The sequence below is a fragment of the Rhopalosiphum maidis genome, chromosome 4 (assembly GCF_003676215.2).
Source record: "Rhopalosiphum maidis isolate BTI-1 chromosome 4, ASM367621v3, whole genome shotgun sequence".
NCBI classification, from domain to species: Eukaryota; Metazoa; Arthropoda; class Insecta; order Hemiptera; family Aphididae; genus Rhopalosiphum; species Rhopalosiphum maidis.
Window position 1 is genome coordinate 15,685,956 of NC_040880.1, and position 17,493 is coordinate 15,703,448.

General features: G+C 26.8%; 4 protein-coding genes across 4 annotated transcripts; 2 read left to right on the top strand and 2 right to left on the bottom strand.

The window, feature by feature from the left end:
• Positions 1-5,921: 5,921 nt before the first annotated feature.
• Positions 5,922-9,586, bottom strand: LOC113560680 (m7GpppN-mRNA hydrolase). Its single transcript, XM_026966707.1, has 7 exons — positions 9,005-9,586; positions 8,774-8,930; positions 7,124-7,342; positions 6,804-7,063; positions 6,440-6,722; positions 6,233-6,373; positions 5,922-6,171 (listed from the first exon to the last, which is right to left on the bottom strand). Exons 1-7 carry the CDS (start codon positions 9,094-9,096, stop codon positions 5,989-5,991), a joined length of 1,335 nt encoding a protein of 444 aa, XP_026822508.1. The 5' UTR covers positions 9,097-9,586; the 3' UTR covers positions 5,922-5,988.
• Positions 9,587-12,241: 2,655 nt separating this feature from the next.
• On the top strand, positions 12,242-13,976 carry LOC113548325 (probable ribosome biogenesis protein RLP24). Its single transcript, XM_026949143.1, has 4 exons — positions 12,242-12,452; positions 12,537-12,723; positions 12,813-12,962; positions 13,785-13,976. Exons 1-4 carry the CDS (start codon positions 12,372-12,374, stop codon positions 13,910-13,912), a joined length of 546 nt encoding a protein of 181 aa, XP_026804944.1. The 5' UTR covers positions 12,242-12,371; the 3' UTR covers positions 13,913-13,976.
• A 140-nt stretch (positions 13,977-14,116) lies between these two features.
• LOC113548326 lies at positions 14,117-15,419 on the top strand. The gene is made up of 3 exons (XM_026949144.1): positions 14,117-14,187; positions 14,279-14,359; positions 14,992-15,419. The coding sequence occupies exons 1-3, from the start codon at positions 14,142-14,144 to the stop codon at positions 15,147-15,149; spliced, it is 285 nt and encodes a 94-aa protein (XP_026804945.1). The 5' UTR covers positions 14,117-14,141; the 3' UTR covers positions 15,150-15,419.
• Positions 15,380-17,038, bottom strand: LOC113548327. Its single transcript, XM_026949146.1, has 2 exons — positions 16,884-17,038; positions 15,380-15,742 (listed from the first exon to the last, which is right to left on the bottom strand). Exon 2 carries the CDS (start codon positions 15,731-15,733, stop codon positions 15,479-15,481), a length of 255 nt encoding a protein of 84 aa, XP_026804947.1. The 5' UTR covers positions 15,734-15,742; positions 16,884-17,038; the 3' UTR covers positions 15,380-15,478.
• Positions 17,039-17,493: the final 455 nt, after the last annotated feature.

Consider the following 17,493-nt stretch of genomic DNA (forward strand, 5'->3'; position numbering starts at 1 on the left):
TACAATACACATTATATAAAACATAAATTTCATAATTAAAATTTATAACATAGGTACCATATAGGTATTATTGACTAACTATAGTATTATAATAATCAGTATTTACGGTTTTTATCAATATAATATATTATATAATATTAGTTTATTAATTAAGTTATTACTTATAGCCTATGTATTATTATTAAATTATTACATTTTGTGTTTTATATTAACTAATTAATATATATATATATACCTACACAACCTATTCAATTGTGTATACTGTATAAATACAATTTAAAAAAAAATTCTATGACTAATTTTTAAAATGTATCGAGTGTCGGGTTTCGAGTATCTATATTATCTCTATACTCCAAATCCAAGTGTCTAGTATATAATATAGCGAAACTGATTTTTGAGTATCTTACCCGTCCCTGAATGTATTCAGGATGAGACAATTTTGAAGGCCGGTAAGATAGTCTAGGTTCTAGACTCTAGAAGATAGTCCCGAGAAAAATTTGTTTCGTAATCTGACACTGAATACTTTATACGATATATTATAGTAGAGTGAGCAATACATCAACGATGTAATATATTTTTCATGATCATAGATGATTTCTATTATATAAGATTCCTGAGTAAACAGTTGTATTTATTTTTTTGTCTTAATACAATTAATATGGGAAATATAAAAATGATAAATATTACCATCTTTGCCTTGTGACGAATAATGGATCAATGTCAATCCGATGCACAGCACTACAAGTATGAGTTTAGTTTCGTATAACGTCGGAGACATTTTTTCAGTAAAGAGTTACAATTTGTTCACAGTATATAACCTCTTTTATGACTTTTTAACTACTAACTAAAATTAATAAAACTAAAATACGAGAACAATAGATTTTTATATCTCTTTATGATTGTTCAGTTGTTACTTTAAAAGCAGTTACCCACCGGTCGCAACAATATGCATCTGTCGACCTGTTGTTAATTTTTTTTTTAATATATTATTATATCATATATATATATATAGGATATTAATAAAGCATGGTGTCTTAATATCTTTTCCGCGGATTAATTTTCACCAATACAATACCGCAGCACTCTAATACTATAATATATTATCATAAAATATATAACTATATTTTTGCTCAACGACCTCAACTAATACTAATTACTTACCTATACGTACATAGACTCAGTGGCGTGCTCATTTTTTTTTTTGAAAGAGGGGATATTCATTTTTGACTTGTCACATACCCTAATTTTTTTTTTCATGTAGATAATATATCATTACAAAAAAATCCAAAGGGGAGATATGACACCCTGATCCCCCCCCCCATGAGCACGCCACTGCATTGACTATAGACTATAGGCAGGATTAATGCTTACTTCTTAGACTAATAATTGTATATATTAAGGTGTATGACCACAGGTTAAGTTAGGTTAGGTTAGTCGAATGTTGAAAGTCACCGGTGTAGGTATGTTGAGTGTTAACATTTACCAAAAATCGTAGTGAATATTGACAAAATGGTCTTAACGCGCTCATTTATAAATAGATAAATGTAATTATTAATTACCTATAGTAAACAGGCTTTATTGTAAGGTGCAGTAGGAGACTAATTGTGCAGTAGAAAACTAGAAAATATATAATGTGCTGTTGACTAAACGTCTAAACAAATAAATGCACTTGAGAAATACATAAAATATTAAGAAGTAGATTAGTCATATTAGTTATAATAGTTTATAACCTATTAAAATGAATATACAATTGATAGATACATTCGTTATATGTATCTAATACTTTTACCTTATTTTATAATAGCACTGTATAACAAGTTGCAGCTTAATTTTTATTGAATTTTATCGATTCCTTTATAAAAATGATTTAAAAACACTAAAAATGTCAATAAATTCTCTAAAAAGCAAGTCTTATATAAACATCTAACATCAATGTTATACTTATTTAATCCGTGATAAATGTAAAGCACAATTATTGAAGTGCCTAAGAATAACTTATCTACATGGATTATATGCTCTAATAATAAATGTAAAAATGTCTTTATAATTAATTATTATTATCTACTCTAAATAAGTATGTAACTTGTATTATCGAATAAATATATTGTTTCTGAAAAAACAGTCATGATCAATTTTTAAAACAAAAAGTTAATGTTTTGTTCATAAAGTAATAATTAGTATTAAAATATTTAAAATATAATAATATTTTTTGAGATCAATGTACGACTCGTGTCTCGTATAAGTACAGTACGAGCATACGATAAATATACAGAAATTAAAGTTCAAAGGGATGGGATGGACCTTATAGATTTGGAAACCATCACAGAATCAATTTGTACCAAACCTCACACAAATATTCCACGAGATTCGAGAAGTGTTTATATCTCGTTTTAACCCATAAACCTAAAATCTAACCTCTATACAAGGGCGCAATTGCAATGAAAAAACTAAGGGTGCTGAAGCTCCTCTATCTTTTTTTTTTAATGTTATCTTAAGGTTATTGATACCTGTTACTATTAAAATCTAAATTAACCTGAAACAATTTTCTGGTGCTAATTTAAAAATTGGAGGTACTAAGCACACCCAAGACCCCCTCAAATTGCACATATGCCTCTATATTATGTAGATTAATAAAAGGGTTATTCACACAGAAATTTCGTTTTGGCTCATGCAAATCGAATATTTTTTTGGTTATAAATGTGTTTTCCATTGATGCCATTGAGTACAAAAATAAAAGAAGCTTTTCTGGCTTTTATATAATCTATACTTAATAGTAGGTATATAAAAATGAATGTACATTTGTAGCTTACATAAGTACCTACCTAGAAAGATACTCAACCGATTTTAACGAAAAAATTATTACGATTGTATTTAAGAGATATCAAGAAAGCTTTAAATGTAGTTTGAATAACGTTTCAAAATATATTATGCTTTGTTATTGGCTGAGGTAACCAGTAGGTACACTACAACCGTATAGCTGTGTAGGTAATATTATACAGTAGGTACGAGTACATCACACAATAATAATAATATAATATTATTATTTATTAATATCTACTTTAAAAAGTATTTTTAACAAGACTGCCTATGATAGTATATTGTGTAATGTATTCATTAATTTAGTTATTTTGGGTTTAAATTTATTGTAAATAAAAAATAAAAATTTATTACAGTAGAATTTATATCACTTTATAGGTTAAAATGAATTTAATTTTATATTAATGTTAATATTAAATTATTAAAAAATTTATTAAATATTATTGTTAGATAATTAGGTACTTTATTAATTTATTTCTATGCTGGCTGTATAGTGAATACTAAATGTGTACACCATATGCGAATTAAATAAATAATAAAAATAAAGTAATGGTGTTGATTATCTATTAATAGAAAAATAGTTAGAAACCGACGTGGTATTTTTCGAAAATGAATATTTATTCAAACAATACAAACAGTATTGCTAATAAACATTATATGTTAACATGCCTTAGATGCAAATTCTATGCATGTGTGCCTTTATGTTTTTTTGGGTTAAAACGGAAATCTGAGAACATGAAAACATTGGTGTCAACAATTAAGTAAAATCAAAAACACATTTAGCAAATTTTAACCAAGCTTTGATTGTGTAAAATATCGATTTCTCTTATTTTGCAGTAATTTAGAATAAATAACAGTAGGTATAGATAGGTATCAACTTGAAATTATTTTTAGATTTTCTATACACATTACATAGTGTAGGTAATTTTCAAAGTATTTAATTTATTTTTGAACTGTTCATAGACATTTGACATTTTCAATTTTAATTAGATTTTTTTCTTTAAATATAAAATCTTTGTAAATAGAAGCTACACATCTTTATCTATAATAAACAATGCAAAAAAATTTTTATGCTGTGTATTGTTTTTAGAGAATCCTGAGAATCTTTAAATATATTTTTAATACATAAACTTTGGCCTAGTTGTATCTGTATACTGATGTAATTTTTATAAAATAGTTGAAAATCATAAGTTGCCTATACAATATTATCATGTTTCACTATATTTTAAAATATTTCGAGCTAGGTATTAGAAAATTAAAATTGTTATTTGTTGCTACTTCATATAAACCAGAGACCCTTATTTTTTTAAGTTTGAAGATTGCTGTATACATGAGTGGTAAAAATATCGTAATTTGAAGATTATCTTCATTTATATCTGAATCATTACTTAAATTAAATCCTAGAATGCCTTATTAAATAATAGTTTCTTTTACTTGTCAAGCTAATATAATGGAACCTTTACTTTGAAATAAGAAATTTAAAATTATTACATTCTTATATTCATTTTACAACTGTTTGTTTATTATGTATAGTAAAATCTGAGGACCTGATACAATTTTAAGGCCCATCCTAACCTAACCTGACCTGCGGCAGATGATATAAAATTATATTATTTTGTATCTTGTCCTATAGTTCCGCTAAAAGTATTTTATTATAGTGCTTACATAATTTAAAAACATAATAAAATGTCATTAAATACCATTATAAATATTTTACAATCAAATGCAAGTTAGACATACCGCAGGAGAGTAATAACAAAATAAACTTTTAAGTTTTAATCATGACCTTCTGCAATACAGAGTGGCATAGCCAAGAGGGAGGGGCTATATCCCTTCCATTGGCCGTATTTTTTATATTGTTTTGAAATATTTAATTTTAAATATGGAATTGTCTTACAAATTTTAATTATTTAAAATAGTAAATACATTAATGGCAAATCGATGTTAATATGTTATCAGTATTTTTGTTTTGTTTTTGATTTTCAACAACACAAGTTAAAAGTATTTAGCCCCCCCCCCTCCAACACAATAAAAAAATCCTGGATACGCCTCTGGCAGTACATATTATTACCTTCGTCATTTATACTTTTAATTGGAAATATATTTTTATACATTTCACAAATCATATGATAGTATATAGGATTCTCGATGAATACAATTATATATTAATATTATAATATTATTGTAGATGAACATCTACTCATCATTATTATAATGATAACTGGGCATGAGCGCTACTGGGACGTGTGCCAAAGGGGTGCAATGGGTGCATAACGAAAACTAATTTTTTTTATCCAAAATGATGAATAAATAATGAGGAATATTATCTTCAAATACTTTTGCAAGAAAAGTATTTTTTGACGGCTACAAAGTAGTTCATGCTGCTTTTAAAAAATCTCATAATGATCATAGAACTCTTAATTACCCGTCAAACGTCAATAATTTCACTCATCAAATCTCAATTTAATATTCATCATAAAATATTTAATTTATTTTTAAGGTGGCATGTATTTAAAATACTTAGTGGAGTGCATTATTACAGCAGATATACCCCTTCAATATTAATAATAGTAAAAATGTAATAAATTTAAATCCCTACAAAATTATATTTTTCAATCCCAAAACCTGTATATAGACTATATATCAAGTATAAGATGAGACAATAAGCTATTTAAAATCTAATTTTTTACTCAATAAGTTAAACATAATACGGGAAAAAGTGAATTGGTTTATTGGATTCACAACAAATTTATCAAAAAATAATAATTATGTAGTGACAATAAATCAAGAAGTACATTTAAAAATTGTTTGAATTTAACGTTTACAGAAAGAGAATACAAAACAAAATAGTTGGTCAATAATGAAAGGATTTCAAATAATACTTAAATAAACAAAAAATATATTTTATATAACCATGCAATTGTATGAGTTATATCTGCTATTATATACTATTGTATAAATAAATATCATTTTAAAATATTTACTTTGAGAAATAGAAAAGAAAAGAAAATAATGTTATTAGTTTTACTGAGAAAAACTATTGAATGAAATAATAAAGAGAAAAAAAATTAATGAATTTAAAATAAAAATGTTGTTTTGTTAAAAACTTGCCAATAGCAATAATGTTTCAATAGATGATAGGTGGGGTGAGGGAGTTGAAGTCAAAGGTATTTAAAAATATTTCATTATTTCAGCTGTGTTAAATTTAAACTCCGGCCAAGGACTCGTTTTCTTGATTCTGCTTTTATTTTCGGTCACCTGAACAGAAGCAATAGTATCCTTTTGGGCAACTGGGGATTTGGAGACGTCCAAACATTGAGGGAACATGGCGAAGAATTCTTTAAGTTTGGCTTCCTAAAATTAATAATGTTAATTATTTATTGTACAAATAGCTATAATTATAATGTACACTAACCGAAATAGCATTAGGTTCAGCTGTAGTTGAAGGAGAAGGAGATTGTTGTATAGGTGTACTTGGTTGGGGCACTATAATGGGAGATTTTGGTGAACTGTATCGTTCCGGAAACATAGCAAAAAATTCTTGAGTCTGAGAAGTCTATAAAAATATTTTTTTGTTTAGAGCAAAATTAATTTTTTACAGTTGATAAGAATTTTTACTTACAAGGAAACTTGTATTTTCTATTTTTCTATCCGGAGTAAAAATGATGGCGGGATCAATTAACTCTAAGGTATTGGGTGGCAATTTAGGATTCACAGGCACCGATTTAGGGTTCTCAGATAATAATTTAGAACTCTTTTGTGCCACCATCTTAGGATTTTCAACCAGCGTTTTAGAACTCTTTAAAGGCAATTTAGAATTCTTGGAAGGTTGTTTAGAATTTTTGGGTGGCTTGACATTTTGCTTTCCTTTAATCCTTTTTTTAACCACCCAAGTCTTCAATTGTCTATTTAATAAGTAATGAAATAGTTATTAAAAAGTTACTAAAACAAAACAATTTTCCAATAATTTTAAATTCAATTATTACCTGATGAATGGTAACACCATGTAAAAGGAATGTTTATTTAAACTCTTAGCAGCTATATGATCTCTACGATTAGATGGCAATTTATCTAATGCAAACCACTCAATTGATCCAATTTCATTCCGTGTTTGAGGTGAAAATTTTGTTTTCATGCTGACTCCAGGCACAATATATAATCTATTTATCTGATCATTCAACACAGTTTCAATGTAATCATCCTTGTTAATCACACTGCCAATATCGTATCCAATTTCTTCATAAACCTTTAAATGTTATATTTATTAATTATTACTAAGAATTTTTTATTTATTTATTATTTTTACTTCTCTAACTGCACAGTTTAATGGATCTTCGTCTTGGTTCACTTTGCCTTTTGGAAATCCCCATGATGTTTTGGTCCAATAACTTTGGACCAACAATACTTGAGTCATATCTTCATTTAGTAGAATAGCACCATATGTTGGTACTGATCTTTTATATTCACGCCATTCTTTAAGCACATCCAAAACCTGGGATTCACGACTTCTCAAAAATGGTATATGCTGAAAACAAAATTAAATTGAAAATTCAGTTAACTTTAAGACCTATATTTAAATTTTTTAATTTTTAATATTTATAAAAAATCAGTTTTATTTTAGTAATGAACTTTTAAGTGTTTTTTTCTAATATTAAATAAAATATATAAATGTTGTGGAAACAATAAAAAAATGTATATAAAAAAATTAACAAACAAATCAGTTTATTTAAAATAAATTTAATTCAAAACTAATTATCATTTTATGACAACTTAGATAATTTATTAATACATTTTTTTTTCTCTAGAAAATAAAATTTAATACTGGAAGATTTAATATATAAAACAATAATATTATGATAAATAAAATTTAAAAATAACTGCACAGTAAAAAAATATTTTATTTTTAAAAACTAGCATAAAAAAACAATTGTTAATTTAAATTAATGACTTTGACTATGCAAAGAAAAATTATTTTTAAATTCCATCAAATTTAATTTTAAGATACTTATCTGTAATAAGTAATACGTTAATAACTTATAACCCATCCATCACAAAATATAAAATGTAATACTTTGTTATCAGCCACTTAATTGAAATATTTAATATTCCTTTCAACAATTTAACAATCATTTATGGATTTCAGATTTTAATCATTAGAAAGAAGGATTTTAATCTTATCTATGTGAAGATATTAAAGATAATATTTGTTCCTAATATTATATATATATGGGTCATATACTGATTAAAAATATGTTATAAAAATAATGGGAATTTCATAAGAATTTAATGATATTTTTACTATTTTTGTAAATTTTCGTTCGATATCAAAATCATCAATATAACCTAAATTTTATATGTCATACCTACTAATTAGAATCTTTTTGAAATCATAGACAGTTACTTACTTACAAATAATAAAAGTATATCTGTATTCATAATTAATTTTACTATTTATAAACAAATAATTAAATTTGGTAAATTAAATTGATAGAACTAAAATAATATTTGTAGGTTTAAACGTAGGCGTAACGAATCCTTTAAATTAGGGGGCGACTAGATTCCTAAAAATGTTTTATAGTAAATTTTTTTTAATTAAATTATGATATATTGTTTTAATTGATGTTTACAACTGGCAATTTATTTATATGAAACATTATATTGGTTTATACTGTAGGCAAAAATAAAGGTAATACTAATAAGTTTATAAGCATATACATTAGCCCAAAAATTCTAGGAGGGATGAATTCCAACCCCTAGTTACACCTATGAGTACAAATAATAAACGATCGTTCATAAAAATCAAACTACGTAGGTTACTACGTACATTACTTAAAATTATTATTTCATAATTTATACTTGGCTTTAAATAGTCTATTCAAGCATAAACAAAACATAGCATATTGAATATTCCAGTCCTAAAAAATTTATACTTAATTTAAATGATGTAAATTTTTACCCGAAACATATGTTGTGCAAATTGATTGATACCATATGGTTTTAAATTATGTTCATCACAATAAAAATCGATGTAAAACCAATGGGCCAGTTCGATTTGGAAACAAATCCGTATCAAATTTTGTCGTTCTACCTCAGGAACATTGATTATAAACCGACTGAAAAACAATAATAACATGAAAAATATATGTGATGTTAACAGAAATATAGTTTAAATATTATTAATACGAACCAGCTAAGGTCATCAAGAATTTCCTTAGTCAACTTATTCTGTTTCATCTGGTCTCCTTTTTTTACAGTAACTGGCTTCATTTCGATGATCATATTTGTCGGATAAACAGATATGAATACCACTATATAGTATATCAGTTATATCTTATATAGGTTCAACGAATAAATACAAATATATATAAATATATATACGGCTACGCGAGCACTTATCGAATAACAAACACGTTTATTTGTAAACACAATGCAAAACGGTTTTAATATTTAAAAAAAAAACGAAAATACGCACTTGTCTTTTTAAAAAATTAACAAAATGTGTCGTAACATTAATATCACACTGGTTTAATATTATAATATAATTTAAATTATAATTAATAGTTACATGACTAAATGCTTCAGCTAATACTGTCTCTCCAATCACTAAGTCCCCGCGTGTACGTTATGTTCATTGGTATCGGTACGTTTTAAACAAAAGTCGGTCGACACGGCCATTTAAGATCAAAAATTTTCTCAACAGGAAGAAGATGGAGCCAATCGCTCGGTCGCTTGTTATTGTTGTGCACTCAGAGTTCAGACGGCCTGCTGTAGCTTGCTAGTTGCGACGCAATTTCTTGACGTCACGATCAGCATCAAGTAAAAAGAGAAAGCCAACAGCTGATTCTCAGTATAATTTTAATCCATGATTATTCCCACACAACGGTCACACTGAATAAGTTGTTCACTAATCGAGGCCCGTTCAAATACTCATTATTTAATAGTTTGAGTAGTGTTTGACTGAGAAAGTTGTGGCATTTAAATTCTCATTTTTCGCCTCTGATTTCTCACAATTTGTCAATTTCACATTCTCATTTCTTACATGTGACACTGATGATATTATTCTATTCTCTGATGCACATACACGACCCACGCGAGTTCATCCGTCCATCGGTTACCATGTACTGGAAAATAGCATTAAATGCTATGAACGACTAAACGATCAAACGAGTACTATTTAGAGGCATTTATGCATTATTATTTGCTGTCTAATTGATTAGCCGCAAATACTTATGGTTTTATTGATATTATAATTTTAAAGTGAGTTATAACTACATGTAAAATGTAACGTTAACAACTTTAAAAAGTTCATAACTCACTTTAAAATAATAAATTAAAACCATGCCATTGACTAGATAATATTCTTAACTTTAAATTTGATTATAGGTAAATTTACTCTAATATTAAAGCTAACATCATAAAATGTGTTCTGCTGAATGCAAATTTACTATAATGTACGTTAGTAAGACAGAGACAATACATACGGGTATAGCGTCATCTTACGCAGACGACACAGCCATACTTGCCTTAAGTGTTGACAGTTGACCCTATCATTGCCCAGTCAACAAATCCAAATCCACCTAAACGCCCTAATATCTTAGTTTAATACATGGAGAATTAAAATCAACGAAACTAAGTCATTGCATATTACCTTTTCCCTATGACCACAAGTCTGCCCCCTAATCACCGATCACCTTGAACCTATTCCACTATTCCGCATTGCAACCATGTCAGTGGTGTTCTAACGGGGGAAGGGATTCAACCCCCTCCCACATACATACAAAATTCAGATCTAAATATATCACTGAACCATGTCAAATATCTCGGTCTCACACTTCGATAATATATCGACTGCAAGTCTTCCTTCAAGTTATTCAAAGCCGTTTTATTATTTATTTTTACCACATCATATTTACTTATTGTATATAATGTACAGATTGTAAATTGTCAATAAACGCCAATAAAAAAAAAAAATTTCGATGTCAAAATCATTAGCCTGGAGGCTAATTCCGTTTTTTTCGGAATGAACTGACCCAGATAAATTTTTTTTTAATAATTTAATAGATTATGGAACATAGTATTAAATATTTCAAACCGAAGTCCGGCCCGGCCCATGTAGGTCTTTAGATCCGGCTAGCAAGAGTGATGGTAACTTATACCAATTTTTAACTAGTCGATTTGAGAATGATATTTATTTCATATAAATTTTACCAACGGTAAACTACTGACCATAACTATTTTTAGTATAGCTGTAGCACAGCAAAGCTGCATTTCATCATTATCAATTGGGCCAACATTTGTATGCATTTGCATATTTTTATTGGTTGGTCAAAAAAAAGCTAATTTTTAAACCAAAATGTGTTTCATAATCTAAAGATGCTGTACACGAAATGTTATTTTGCACATTTCTGCATTTTTGCATTTTTAGGGCATATTTTAGCATTTAGTAAATTTTTGCAGCATATTTAAGATCTTAAAAACTCGTTAAAGACTCAATTAAACTAATAGAAACTACGCGAAGTAAAATATGTGAAGTTAGTGGTACAATTGGCACTGATATTAACAAAAAATGCAAAGATGTTTTTTAAAAAAATAATGGTTTTCAATGTTTTCATATTCTTACGAAAATTTCTAAAGTATTATCCGCTGATGTATCCACGTTAGAAGGTATCCCAGAATATTTGACAAACAACGATTTGTTGTATTATAAATAGGCACCTATTATATCCGTTGATGTAGAACGTTTTTTTTCACTCAATACTGTTTGAAAACTTATCTAAATCATTAATTTTTCAATACAATAAGATCAAGTAAAAATTAAAATATTTATCATTTGATTAATGTTTTTGTTTGACTTATTATTTATTAATTATGACTTTAATTTTTTAATATTTTTTAATACCACACATTTTTGTAAATCATTGGCAATAATTGCAATATAGTATATATGATACATAAAAAAAAATTAATCGTTTAATCATTTTTACAATAAAATTTTTTCTTTAGAGCATATTTTGGTAATTTTTAGGGTATAACTATTAACTGAATACATATTTTATAGATTTTTAGGACATATAATTGTTGGCCTTAGGTATCAATCTAAATGTTAATTATACTCATGTCAATATATTGCAATTATTAATTATTTTTTTATTAAATTTAAATTTAAAATTATAATAAATTTCTTATAATCACAACTTAAAATAATTATACCATAGAATATAGATCTAAGGTGGATACTTTGCATAGATCATAGAATAATTAGACTATTATTAATATTTATTCTTACTCTATGCTCTTTGCGTCTCATTTATTTTTATTTATCTGTGATAATACTATCTTAAATTGTGGTTTTTATGCCACGACTAAACATTTTAAAGCTCACGTGCTTTTTAATGATAAATCTAATGTGATAATACGATAATATGAATACAAAATAATGAAAATAATATTCTTTTTCTTTTTATCTGCGGATTGCAAATTGCACTAGACACCGGCCAATCTTTTTTAGTGATTTTTGGTTCAGTAACTTAGTCTAATATTCCTAAATCGATACAATGCGTATTGACACTTGTTATTTTTGTTCGTCCAAAATATACCCAGGACACGGAATGCATTTCGTAAGAAATGACTGTAAGGTATGTCAAGTACATACAATTTTAATACTTATTTTGTACTCCTTTAAAATTCATTTATTAATTTTTTATGTTTTATTCTTTTAGGTATTTAAATTTTGTCGCTCAAAATGTCACAGAGCATTCCAAAAGAAGAAGAACCCAAGGCGTGTACGGTGGACTAAAGCATACCGCAAGGCTGTTGGTAAAGAACTTGCTGTAGATCCATCCTTTGAGATTGAAAAAAGACGTAACATACCAATGAAATATGACAGAGAATTTTGGCAAATGTCTAGTGAGTAAACTATATATAATAAAAATAGTTATGAAATAACTACAATAGATCTATGTTTTGTGTACGATTAATACAATTTGTTTTAATAGTGGAAGCAATTAAGAAAGTTACTGAAATTCAAAAGAAACGCCAATCTACTTATGTAATGCAGCGATTACGTAAAGGACGTGAAGTTGAACAGCACAGAGACATCAGAGAAGTTCAAAGAGATATGTCTCTTATTAGATCACCTGCTGCAGGTAATAATAAAAGGATTAATATTTATAATCAATTATAATCTCAAATTTTATATATATAATGACATGTACATGACTATACTGATATACTCTGGGGAATTAACTATTGTTTTATACCACTGTTATAACAATAGGTTGAGTATCACTAATGGCAATCATTAATGCATTCATCGATGTATGCCAGTTTTAAAGTTACAGTAAAATCAAAGAAAATCAGAGTAATTGTTTTTTCTACTTAGAAGCAGAAATGCACCTTTTTTCTTAGTGAAAATAATTTATGTTGACACTAAATACCAAATTTATTAAAATGTGTCAATGGCCAACTATGTGTCCAACTGGTATGGTTAGGTTAGTGGATTTTTTTTGTTTATGAAGCCTAAAATTCAATAACATTTAGTGCTTATATTTTTTATAAATGGAATAAAAGAAGAAGTCTAAGAGAAAAATACCTAAAATTTGCTAAGATTCTTTTGTTGTAATACTTAATTTATTATTAAATCTCTAAATGAATATTAGGAAAAAAACATAGTTTCCTTAATGTGGGATGGTTTTGTAAAAAAGAAACCTAAAATTAATATTCAAATTAATAAAACTGTGGTTTTTAATAAAAAATAATACATTTTTTATCAAAGTAATTACTATAACAATTAATTTGTTATTTGTAGCTTATCATATTTATTTTAATTTCAAAAAACTTAAAATTAGAATTATATATTTTACTTATTATACATTTAGTTCAGTATATTACAATAACAATGTTTTTGAAGTAGATATGTGATTGGAAAATAATAAAATCTTAATTAATTATTTGTTAATTTGTTTCAGGACTTAAACAACGTTTGGCAACTGAAGAAAAACTACTCGAAGAAGAGCAAGAAAATGATGTGGAGATGATTACTACAGAAGACGAAAATAATATTGATCATAGTAAATTATCTTACATAAAAATATAAAATATTTGTTCAATGATATTGTAATATGAATCTTTTTATGAATATATACATGAGTAATTATTTACACAAGTTATCTACCCAACCTTATTTATTACAACACAGTAAAACATAATAGATAAGGTACTATACAAATATCTTTCCGCCCAATGAACAAAAAAATTCCATTAATACTGTATTATTTATTGGTATTAAAAATATTGTCTAAAGGATAACTAATAACTAATACAAAATGTTCAAAATGCGTTTTTCTACTGTTTTTTTGTTTTTGGTGATTGGTAAGTAATATTTGGCATAATTCAAATTATCATAAAGTAAATCTGTAAATAGACTTTTAATGTAACTACAATTAATTGTTATGTTTTTAAGTAATAATCTCATTTCTCAATGAGACAGAAGCGAGGCGAAAGATTCTTAGGGGAAGAAAAACTATTACTAGAACATATTATAGTAAGTACAGATAAAATTAATATTTTTATAAATAAATCAACATGTAGTTGTGGCTCTACAGTTTTAAATTTTATTACTATTAATAATTTGTCTATAATTCTTGGATAATTAATAATTTAATATACTATGATAAATGATAAACATTACTTGTCAGAATAGTTGCATTTAGATCGATCATAGATTTATTGTCTAGTAGTCATTGGTTTTATAATTAATATTTAAAAATAAATTTCATTATACATATGCATTACTCTTTTGTGTACAACTGAGTTTCATCAAACTAAATAAAATTTAGTATTTATTTATTACAATAAAACTTCCATTTTATTATAAACTAATATAGCAAAATTTTTGTAATCAAACTAAGATATTTTTTATTAAAATAACTTTCTTACACTCTATCCTCATTCTACAGTGTTAATTGTGTAGGTTAATAGCGTACACTCGACCATATATATTCATTTATAGCCTTTAACAAATGAAACAATATACACGTTGCATAGAAATAAATAAAATGTTTTTAACAGTATTCAAAAACTAAGAAACAAAGTCAGTATATTAAATTTAAATATTTTTCATAACTAAATATTAATACACATACCACATACGAATTTTATTTTATTTTATTTCAGAATCATTAGGAATACCTGCTTGGTTGTCAATCACATTTACTGGACTCATCATATTAGGGATTTCAGGAATAATTTTTGCTGTATTGCAAAAATTTATTATTATCAACAACCAACCTCCACAACAAACGCCTTCCACTGTACCACTCACCACATCTTAAAACTCACCACATTAATGGTTGAACAATTTTTATGATTTTAACAATTTTATGTATGACAAAATCTTTATATATAGTTTTACTAAAAGATATAACTATACTATTTCTTTTAATAATTTTGTATTGTTGGTACAATAAAATATGAGCTGGAAATTATTATTTATATACTAAAACTTCTTTTTAAATGTATATTTTTTATTTTTTTGTTAACCTGATGTAAACAAAACTCGTAATATCTTTTCAATAATAATACATAATTTATTACAAGATTTCCTCACTGTATTATTATTATTATTACAAAACTAACTGTAAAATCTACATGTGTACATTATTCATGGTTTAATAACTTCTTCGTACAAATATTTGAATGAGTTTGCAAGTCCGGCAAATGTACCAATGACTAAGAAACCAACCAAAAGGCGATCTGTCATTCCACGTTTCAGGTAAACAGGTACACCGTCAGGTTTTTGGAATATTGATTGCCATTCCTTTAAATTTTTCAAACGTGCATCTTCACACAGGGGTTTGCTTCCATGGATACTTCTGGACAACGGTTTAGTTGCAACCAATATTTTTCGGATCGACATTATGTTTGTCTAAAACAATAATTGTATAGTATATACAGAAAAATTAATATAATTATAATGCTTGAACATAAACATTTTGAATAGGTAGTAACTATGAATTATACCAAGATAAAAAATCTACATTTTTGTATTATAAAAATGTTGTCTACTATAATTTAATAACCTAAATTAGTTATAGGTAATATATTAAAAAAAAAAGACAAGTACAATTAAAATTTATCAAGCATTTAAGTAAATTGAAAAATAGGCTTTGGCAGTGGCGGCTATCCTTAAAAATATAAGTAAAGCGAAACATAAGAAGTAACCACCCACCGTCAATAATATTAATCCATATAACATACCGTCACTGAATAGTTTATTTAACATCTTAAAAATAAAATAGTTACTATTATACTATTAAAATATTCCAAAATATTATTCTGTATTATTATTCGCATGCAAAAAATTACATAGAAAATCCACCTCTAATTAAAGGTGTAGCAAGATACTACACCTTTAGCCAGTGGCGCTGATCACATATGGCGAGTGGGGTAAATACCCCAGAATTATTTAATGGGTCGCGAGTAATTTTTTTTGATATAGTTGTAATTTGTAAAAACTAAATAGTAAATACAAAGAAGTACACAACAGATAAGCAAAATGCATTTAATGCAGTAAGCCGTAAGTACAATGTACAGGTATCATATAACCCACTTCCTTAATCAGGCTTGAGTGGGTGGGTAGGTGGCACCCTCAAACAGGGTTCACCCCACACCCCAGTGGTTTAAAAAAGAATCAGCGCCACTGCCTATAGCCACCACTGAATAAGATTATTTGTGAGATGGAGGGCGAGATAAAAGGAATGTCAAAAAAAAAAGTACCCAGTAAAAACTTACTTTAACCCTTAATAAAAATGTGATACGTAGAAATGTTTAATAAAATAATATTATACCATATAGATAAATGTACAATTATGTTTTTTCACATGAATTTATTAACAGAGGTTTTATTATCGATTACGGATAAAGGGAACTCATATATTCAACTATTTTTTTATAACATAATAATATTTACTTAATTTAATGTGAACACAACAAAAAAATGTATAATTGAATAGTGTAATACTGTTTCAGTAATAAATTAATGAATTTTAGTATAAACATGTACTTACTTTAAATATATGATTTAAGACCTCGAATCGAATATGTCTTTTCTACTTAATATTTTAATCTGCCGTACTAGACAGTAGACGAAGTAAGGAAAATTGAAAAACTGTCTATAACCTTGATAAAATGTTACCAGAGATAAAGTGTCTATAAAAACATATGAAGCATGGAGGAAACATGTGATACAGTGAAGAAAAATGATAACCGCGAAATTTGAATAAAAAACATGCTGCTATGGACGAATATGATTCAAAATTCTTCCAGACCACTCTGACCAGGGGACTGTGGTTACGGCCTTCCCTAGCCCCTTTTATTGAGGAGGAGCGAACTTCATAAATAATAAATTATATTATATACGTATATATACTAGGTAGTAATAAAAATTACGTTAATGCCAATGGAAAGCTTGTGTCTTGTATATTTCTCATGAATACTAGAACTTTATTGGTTCAATGATTTGAGTTTTATTCAGATCGATTGGAAAACGTTGGTGTTCAATCATTCAATGATTGTGTCCGAATTTTGTGCTTGTGTTCAGTGTATAATTTTGATATAATATTATTTTAAATTTTAAATTCAATAAAAATGTACATCCGTATAGTTCTTTGATTATTC